At 39.5% G+C, this 10,000-nt stretch overlaps 2 protein-coding genes across 2 annotated transcripts in view; one reads left to right on the plus strand and one right to left on the minus strand.

The window, feature by feature from the left end:
- The first annotated feature begins 254 nt into the window (after positions 1 to 254).
- Positions 255 to 4,705, plus strand: LOC115580377 (retinaldehyde-binding protein 1-like). Its single transcript, XM_030414658.1, has 6 exons — positions 255 to 422; positions 1,182 to 1,386; positions 2,466 to 2,644; positions 2,817 to 2,975; positions 3,068 to 3,178; positions 3,982 to 4,705. Exons 1-6 carry the CDS (start codon positions 255 to 257, stop codon positions 4,126 to 4,128), a joined length of 969 nt encoding a protein of 322 aa, XP_030270518.1. The 3' UTR covers positions 4,129 to 4,705.
- Positions 4,706 to 6,313: 1,608 nt separating this feature from the next.
- Positions 6,314 to 10,000, minus strand: part of LOC115580351 (monoacylglycerol lipase ABHD2) — a 21,234-nt gene continuing 17,547 nt past the window's right edge. Inside the window, exon 12 of the mRNA XM_030414625.1 lies at positions 6,314 to 10,000. This exon is cut by the window's right edge and continues 854 nt beyond it. The gene's annotated coding sequence lies outside the window, so the exon portion shown is untranslated.

Below are 10,000 nucleotides of genomic sequence, written 5' to 3' on the forward strand. Positions count from 1 at the left end.
GAGTGAAACCAAATACTCGTTATTCCTCTCTCAGCTCTATGTCTTGTTTGGTACTGAAGTAATCAAGAAGTAACGGAAGGTTATCAAGTTACACTACTTTCATATTGTGCTATTATTTGTATGTGTAACGATCACATTTATCAAACTAATATTTTAATACAAAATCTTTGCTTGACTTTATACAACCCTGGGTAAAGGATGAGATCAGTCAATGTGGTTGTTTATGGCAGTATACCCAAGAAACTAGAGCCGATATGATAGTTACATTTTTAACAAACCTGTGTTTTTGCAGGACTGGATCTTACCGTATGGTGTCGGAGGAGGAGCAGGCCATGAGGTCTAAGCTGGAGCATCTGACAGTGAAGGATCATGGGCCGGTGTTCGGGCCCTGCCACAAGCTGCCCGGTCACACTGTGCAAAAGGTAAGAAATAATAACTGCAGCATGCACAAATCTAATTATTATTTTAAAAAGTACTCTACTCCAGAACAATCTCTAGGTATTTGTAATTTACTTTATACTTCATACAGCAAATATTGTACATTTTGCTCCATTACATTTGTCTGACAGAGTTGCTAGCTGCCACTCACAGGACATGTAGGCTGCAAACATGATGAGCCAATTGAATATGATGCACTGATGGAGATTAAACTCCCCAACAGTATATACACACAAGGACAGTTACTGTTTACAGAATATGTATCTTTATTCTTATAGTTTTTTATTATATCATTATTCAAATTGTTATTCTTTCTCTCTTTGTTTTGAGATTTACTCGTGTGCTGCTACTTATTCCCCTCTGTACTGCTGTGTTACCTGTGAAATTCTCCAAGGGGGGATCAATAAAGGAACATCTCATCTTATCTTATCTTATCTTATCTTATCTTATCTTTTCTTATCTTTTCTTATATAAAGGAGATGAAGTGAGCTCAACCTTAAACATCCACAGCAGTACGATGACACGTACACATTAATGCAGCAGTGATATTAATCCAAAAACATCAGATATAAAAGTAACACACAAACAGGGAACATTTTGCTGGTAATACGTGCACGGTTTGAATGCAGTACTTTCACAGTGAAGTATCAGCACTATGACTGAGTGAAGCATCTGAATACTTCGTCCACCACATGTGTCTGATGTGTCTGATGTCACCTTGTTTTTGTCTCTTCCTCCTGCAGGCGAAGGACGAGCTGAACGAGACGGATGAGAGGCGGGCGTCGTCGCTGAAGGACCTGCGGGCCATGATGAAGGAGAGAGCGGCGGAGGGAGACGACCTGGCCAAACTGGTGGTGGAGCGTTTTGGGGACGAACCAGACTCTCTTCTCCTGCGCTTCCTCAGAGCTCGCAAGTTTGACGTTGTCAGATCCCACGAGCTCATGAAGGGTTAGTAGCAGCCGTTTGATCAATCTTCGCATCAGTGATTTTTATTTCACTCTCAGATCTCAGACGTGGTTTGCTTTCATTCGGTGCCTGCAAACATTTTCAAATAGTTTCAGTAATTGAGGGCGAGACCTCGTTTGTGCTCCTCGTTTGCATGAGTCCTGCCCATCACTGAGACAGGGAGGCATGTGTTCATTAATTGGGGGGCTTTTAAAATGCTTCTGAGTGTTCCGCTGAACAAAGACCTCCATTGTGTCCAAATGGGACAGCAAGTGTACTTCACTTGTGAACCCCCAGTGTTCTCCTGGGAACTGACTGTGTCGGTCTGGGAGAGGAGATGAGATTAAAACGTGGTTTTGAAGAGTGGTTTGACGCTCAGAGGACAAAAATACCATGCTGATGAGCTGCTCGTGTTTCTGCGTGCGCTAATGACTCCTACTTCTACTCAGCGGTGGAAGAAGTACTCAGAACATTTACTTAAGTTAAAGGGGCAACAGTGTAGAGATACTCTGTAGATGAAAAGTCATGCATTCAAAATCTAACTGAAGTAAAAGTGCAAAAGTATTTGTGTTGTATGTAAACTTCAGTCTGTTTCCCTGGTCATTAATATTAGATGTAAACTGCACCCAAACTCCAGCTGAGGCCCCGGGCTCTGAGCAGATCAGACTAAATGTACCGGGTCAGTGCAGACTAATGTCATAGTGCTCTTGGATTGTTATTCTTGCTGTAGCTGTGAGATGATTTGGACATCACAACGACACAGGAAAAACACAAATTTATGAATATGGATCAGAACGTGTTATTGTGAGAGGAGAATGCGATGTGAACTTGTTTTGTGGGGTTAATTGGTGCTGGCGAGTAAGACACAGAACACACACACACACACACACACACACACACACACACACACACTGGGTTAATTAGTGATTTGGTATGAAGAGGCTTGGATCTACAGTGTAGAGGCACTGAGACAGTGGTGTCATTGTGTTTGGCACTACACAAAGGGTCCGTGGACCATTAGGGCTTCATAACAGAATGCAAATGTGTGTGTGTGTGTGTGTGTGTGTGTGTGTGTCCTCTAGGGTATGTGCGCTTCAGGAAGGAGTATCCCGAGCTGTTTGAGAACCTGACCCCTGAGGCGGTCCGCAGCACCATCGAGGTCGGTTACCCCGTGGTTCTGCCCAGCAGGGACAAGTACGGCCGAGTTGTCCTGCTCTTCAACATTGAGAACTGGGACCTGGAGGAGATCACATTCGATGAGGTAGCTGCATATCAGCCTCACAGTGCGCAGCAGCACCTCCTCGATATCAGTCACCAAGAAAAGGGGCACCTCATAGCTCTCATAGCAATATCCCTAACGTAGCATAGATTGGATGTACTAAAAACTATATATAATGGACTCTACTGAAAATGTCTTTGTTTGTGTGTGACAGGTCTTAAGAGCGTACTGTGTGATCCTGGAGAAGCTGCTGGAGAATGAAGAAACCCAGATTAATGGCTTCGTCCTGATTGAGAACTTTAAGGGCTTCACCATGCAGCATGCATCAGGGATTAAACCGGCCGAGCTCAAGAAGATGGTGGACATGCTGCAGGTCAGAGCGGACACACAAGGAAAGCTGCCAACGTTTTCACGTGCAGCCTCGGAGCTTTTTTAAAAGTGTTGCGTTCGTGTGTTTTTACGCAGGACTCGTTCCCAGCACGCTTCAAGGCGGTCCATGTCACTCACCAGCCCTGGTACTTCACCACTACGTACAACGTGGTCAAACCCTTCATGAAGAGCAAGCTGCTGGAGAGGGTACGGAGGGAGGACGTGTGCCATTAACGCTTTATTTTAAATCTGACTTTCAGCTTGTTTTTTCCAACTGTTTATCCGATTTGTACGGAAGCTCGTTGCTGCCAAGCCTGAAAAACAAAAACAGATCAGTATCACATTTTTTTCACTGTTGCAAGATATTTTCTCTTTATAACAATATACTTATTATCTTGTGATAATGTTAGACGTTTCATGTTAGAATGTGTTCATTTATTTTTTTAACCTAAAACGTTTCACACTTTATCAGAAGATATTTTCATCACATTATAACATGAGAAGTTATTATTTAAATGATATATTTTGCCGTTATTATGAAATACAAACTTTTCACCTTATAACAAAAGATTTCTCTTGTTATAACAATATACTATTTTTATTTTTATAACCTGAAACATTTTGTGTTACAACAAGATATATAAAACACCATAACCAGATATTTTGACGTTATATTATCCCATTATGATGTGAAACACTTTGTAACAACAATTAGTTATCACGTTAAAACATTAAAAGGTTAATGTTAAGATAAAAAATGAGGCTATATTTCAGGCTATGCACTAGAAAACGTTCTTGTTATGGCTATATAAGCTTTCACAATACAAGATGAATAGTTAATTGTTATAATGTGACTAGACTGGATGTTATTTAGTGGAAATATCTTGTTGTAACATGAAAAACATGCTGCTATAACAGCGGGTTGATAATGGCAATGACCTGTTTTTCTCTGTCTGGTGGTAAAGTTGCTCCAGTCTTCTCCTCTGAACACTGTTTCTATCTTTCTTCAGGTCTTTGTTCACGGTGACGAGCTCGAAAACTACGTCAAAGAATTCAACGCAGACATCCTGCCTGCAGACTTCGATGGTAAAGCCCCGGTCTCTGACTGCCAGGCCATCGCCAACAAGATATTCGGCTCTGAAGACACCGCTCTCTGAGAGAACAGTCCTCTCATATCAACCCCAAGAGTTAGAGTGTCCTTCATCCTAGATGCTTCTTTTGTGATCAGAAATGTGGTCTAATTTGAAGCTATTGACATTTTTATTATTATTCAGGCAGTTCCTATGAGCGAAGAAAAGTATCTAGAGTTAGGAGAAGGGAGTGGTTCGCAAATATACGATGATATAAGTGGGAGAGAAAAAGGATGTTTAATAATTGATGGTTAATGTTACAGCACTGACGTTCCTTGTTACTTTACAAGCGGAGGGAAAATGAGGGAGTGTTTCGCCTTATAATGAATTTCACACCATACACATCAGCCTTGTGCCTACAGTCTACAGAGTACAGAAGTGAATCATAGTCTCGGGGAGATTTTTAGAAAGATACAAAGAGGGAAAATGAATGTTTTAGGAGCAGGAGCCTCCTGATCCTGATTCAGTGCCATGGAAACACTTCTTTGTCTCAGCAGCCTTGTTTGAGTGGTGACACTCAGATGCCTGACAGACCACAAAGATCCATTCTGCAATTTGCACTGGATTGAGACATTTAAAATAAAATAGATTTTTTTTTGTGTGTCCGATGTTTTTCATGTCATTTTTGCCGTTTGTCGTCTTGTTGTTTCACCTGGTCTGTTTCACTGAGCAAGTTTATAATTAAACCAGGTCTACGTCATAAAATCTGATTTATTTTCAGCCAACCGTGTTTTATAAAAGAGGTTTAAATGAGTCTGTAACCCTTCTTTAACAGTCATCTTCCTACTGGTATTAGGTAGGAAACTGCGATCTGAACTGGTCATAACTTCATGGTAGTTATTAGAATTAATGGGTAATAGTCGAGGTTTTCTTATTATTAGCATTTCGTAGTATGCAGTTTCTCTGTACTAATACTATTATAATATACTATAAAATATTAGTATCTATATTATATACTGTAATAAACAATAATATACTCTTAATTACCATATATCTACTGACTAAATTCTTAGAAATTGGGGAACTGTAAAAGGAAGGGTTACTAATGGATCTGACCAAAGCTAAGATGGAGAGACCAGAGCTAGACAAAGTACTCATATCATTCAATAAAAGTTGAAATACCATGGTATAGTAATACTCTGTTACAAGTAAAAATTCTGCATTCACATGATAAGTGTTAGGACAACCCTGACTCTATATAAAGTTGTGTCCCTGTGTAAAACATGGATAAAAGCAGAATGTAAACAAACTGTGTTTACCGACGACAGCTTAAGGATCTGTTTCTTGAATCAGGACTTCATTCAAATTATGCTTGAATAGTACTCAACTTAAATTTTGCAACTGGTACAAGTGGGGTTAATAGAATGACTTCATATATAAGTGTGTAGCTTAACTTTTGGTAATATATTGTATTTTATTTGTTGTTGTTTTTTATTTTGTAAGTAATGAATCTCTCAAATAAGTGTAGGGAAGAGAAAAAAATGTCTGAAATGTGAAGTAGAAGTAAAAGTTATTGAACTGAAGTACCTCAAAATTTAATTGCAGCACTTGAGTAGATATATTCAGTTATTTTCTACCACCGCTCCAGATTACCACGGTCCTGGTCAGGGTAGTTTTTTTTTTTCATAGTGTCACTTAAAGCTTAACTCCATGTTTTTTTAATCCAGCAGGGAGAGAGCCTCAGGAACACCATTTAAAAACACTGGCTTAACTGTTGTTACAGTGAATTTGCAGGATCCAAACAGTGATTCTTCAGTGTTCCTCCTTACATCTGCACGGTGCACGTGAGCCAGTTTGCATTTCCTGTCAAACACATCTCATAAAGCTCACAGACGAGTTAAACACGTGTGTGACCTCAACATAAGGAGCATTTTTTTTATGATTTGTTCCTCTTTAAATGTCACGTATATGAAATTAAAGAAGCAGCTACTCAGTTTATTAAAATACAAGCGGGTCAGACAGATAATCTGAAGGTATCTACTCTGTTTTGACACCATATGGAGTTTGTTATGTCACTTAAGTAGCTTAAGTTGTTCAGGGGACAGACACAGTGAGGAGTACAGTACAGTGTGGTTGTCACACGGGGGCTCAACCGTATCACTTTTGTCCCCATGTTAGATATAAACCTTCAAATTAATCAGATAACAACTTCTTCCATCTACTTGTATTTTGCTTTTCCATCGTCAAGTCAAGTAAAGAGAACTGGAGACCATTTTTCTTTTGAGAAAATAATTTATTTTGGAACACAATAACCATATTTCCTCACGTAGTTAGATCACACACACCACTGGTTTTCTTCAACAAAAACACCCAGTGTTCAATATCCGAGTACATCATGTTGTGTGACTGTGTGTGCCCCGTCTCCTCGTCGACACATCCCTTAACCGCCTATCAGCATCAAAGTGTTTGCCAGAACAAAATTAAAGCTGCGGGCTAACACACTGTGGGCTCTCGTCACTTGTTTGGGCTAAAAAGATTTAAACTGAAAAGTCATCTTAGAAGAACACTGAGCAACGTTCATCCCAATCCAAGGAGTATTTCTTTATATATCGGAGACGTTTAAATTTAAATTTGTCCAGTCAAATTTAACACGAGCCCACAATCTTGACAAAACAGGATCTTTGAAGCACCGGGGTCAGGATAGATACAACGGAGCACATTCTCATATCAACACAGGTAACTGACGTTTCAGAGCCAACACTCCATGAGAAAATCATCTGAATGTTTATGACGTGTTTTGGTCTTTTATACGTTGACACTATTTCCCGCAACATTAAAATAACAAGAGATCCCTCCTGGTTGGTTATTGCCTTTATTTTCGGAAATGTTCCCTCAAGTACTTGAATATACACTATATTTATATTATATTTCTTTAGCTTTTCCATCGTTAAAGTGAAGAAGTTTTGGTTTTCAATCAGAGGTGGTGATATGACACAGTATACACGCACTGTACTCGTCAACACTCGCGCTCTGATGCATTTGCACGATAACACAAGAAGTCGTAATAACAATACAAAATACAAAAAACAAAAATACCTCAAATAATCGACAAGAACAAAAAATACATCCAAATAATACATCCAAACCTGCATTTTTTTGTGCAAAGTCAGGGGGGGAGGCAAAAAAATCTCAGAAAGAACACAAACGGCTCTCGCTGCAGAAACCGGGTTTTATGCTGGTGTCGTCGATACTCCTCTGATTTCCCTACGAGCCAGAGTAAATCCAAACCACACCTGATTGTGTTAAAATGAGAGCTGTGGACAGAGCGAACCCTGAATCATGTCACCTCTCTGCATGCGAATGAGAGGACGTTTGCCATGAATGACTGGCAGTTGTAGTTTGGTCTCCCTGATGACAGATGGCAGCAGTGGTTTGTGGTTTGAACAATGGGGGATGAAAAGTCTTTTTCCGGGCAAAGAAACTCAAACTGACACTTTTCAGTTAGGGATGCACTAAAACGTCTTTAGAATGCATCAACCAGAGACAGCAGCCGTGTCGCTACTGATCCAAATTAAATACTTTCATTGTTAGTGTCATTACAACATTTAGTGTTTCCATTTTCAGTTAAATCAAAGGGGAACTGGACACTCTTTCCCATTTTAAGAGTGTCTAAGGATAACAGTTATTTGAATTTATCCCTTGTTGTTAAAGAATAAGATCATTTTTGTTTAACCAGAAACAGCTAAACACACCACCAGACTCCATTTACAGAAACATCAAACGTCACTTTATTGTCATAAAGCAAACCTGATAAAAAAATTCTCACCAAAACCACTTTGGTTTGTCTTCAGAGATGCTTTTGGTGGCTTAGGTTTAGGGTTATTTTGTTTGTTTGTTTCATGGTGATAAATTGACCGTTTCTGTAAATGGAGTCTGGTGGATTTGGTGAGAGTGATTTAATGGCTGGCTCTGGTTAGAAGAAAGAGGAATAGGGTTAAAAAATAGTGGAGTTCCCCTTAAATCCAGTGATGGTGGTCTGCTGACTTTTTGCCACAGACTCATTTTAATTTAAAGTACATAAAAATAACTGTGGGGTGCACAGATTTTAAATGTGGTGAAAAGAGGCCACCGGTATCAGATCAGTATTGAGTTAAGAGGGATAAAGTTTTTTTAAACCAGTGTCTGTGAGATTAACACCTGGATTTCATAGTATTTGCACAGAATAATCTCCACAAAGGGAGGTGAAATGAAACAAGAGATCTGATATCAGTGGTGATCAGAATCAATATCACAGTACCATTCATTTGACCATTATGAACATTTACTTAGATCAAACTACTATTTGTCAGTGGAGTCTTTGACTGTAAACAAAAACTGAATGACTGTTTAGCATCAGCACAGGTCTTTGATTCTTACAATTCATATGTTTTTATATTCTGTGCAATTCTATTACTGACAGTATGAGCTACTTATATGAAATGTCCTGATATCCAAAACCTCCTGCAACTTAAATTGACTCTATTACATGCAAATACTATGAAACCCAATAGTTATAACAAACAAACTTTGGCTTTAGAGTTTTAACAACTAATCGATTAGTTATCAGTTATCAAATTCATCGGCAACTATTTTGATAACTGGGTTGAGTAATTTCTTGAAAAAGTCAGAATTTTCTGATTCCAGCCTCGGTGACAGTAAACTGAATATATTTGGGCTGTGGACAAAACAAGACATCTGAGGACGTCGTCTTGAGCTTTGTGGAACACTAATCAACATTTTTTACCATTTTCGGACATTTTCTAGAGACATTTTCAGATTAATACATGAAAATAATCGTTAGTTGCAGCCCAGCTTGGCTTGAACTGCCTTACAAGAAAGCTCACTCCCTTCATTATTTCAAACCATCCACCTGTCTCATCACAGTGTTCAGATTACTTGGCTGGACTGGAAGCTGCTTCCTAAGCCCTTACAACAAAGTTCTTGATTAGATTCAGGTTTTAAAAAGTCCACAGATCCCATTATTGCAGTTTGATTTCATCAAAACACGACTAAGATGGATTTCAACATTTTTAAGTCCACTCTGTGGAGCTAAAATGCTAAAAAAGAAAAAAGCTTTTCAATGCAGTCTAAGAAACATAAATATTCCCTTGCACTAAATCTCTTCTTTCTTGCATGCAGTGGTCTCCATCCAACTGAAACCAACCAGAATTTAACAAACAGTCCAATGAAATAAACATTTGGTTTAGAGTTCCTTTGCCCTCCTACTAATCACACCTCACAGCTCGGATTATAAAGAAAAAACCTGCTGAACCTTCCCTTTAAACAGCACCACAACGGCTGCATTATCAAAATCCGACACCACAGAATCATCTGCTGGTAAAATGTAAGAAGATGTCTATGAGCACTTAACCACTCAGAAGCTGGCTAGTGGCAGGTCTGTGCAAAAAGAGAAGGATATCAGAGTCTTGGCTGGACCTGCAGCTGATCAAAGGCAGACGACAGAGTAAGAGGGCGCAAAGACACGGACAAAAGACGACACGGGGGAACACGCAAGTCATCTAACTTTTCGTTATCATCCTCGCTCCCTCCAGTTCTCCAGCTTAATCCTCAATAACCTCCATACTTCAACTTATGGGGGGGGCGGGGATCAAAAGGATTGTGTCATACAGGATGTAAAGTGCACTGAATCAAAGTGATAGAATGTGACTGTGGGAATGTGCATGGATCCCCACTGGAGCGAATTCCCACTCATGTCTGAACACATTTCAAGTGCCAAAACATATGTGCCAGGAGGATGTCATGAGCTGGACAAAACATGTAAAATCCCACCGTAATACATTTTTTTTTTTTCTACTGTACATTTTCTACAAACAACAGAGCAACAGTTCACCCAAAAGAACGGACATGTTAGGGGGCAGAGAATCCGGATCACGTCTACCAAAACATAAAGATCACATGC

This window comes from Sparus aurata, chromosome 4, assembly GCF_900880675.1.
Source record: "Sparus aurata chromosome 4, fSpaAur1.1, whole genome shotgun sequence".
Lineage (NCBI taxonomy): Eukaryota > Metazoa > Chordata > Actinopteri > Spariformes > Sparidae > Sparus > Sparus aurata.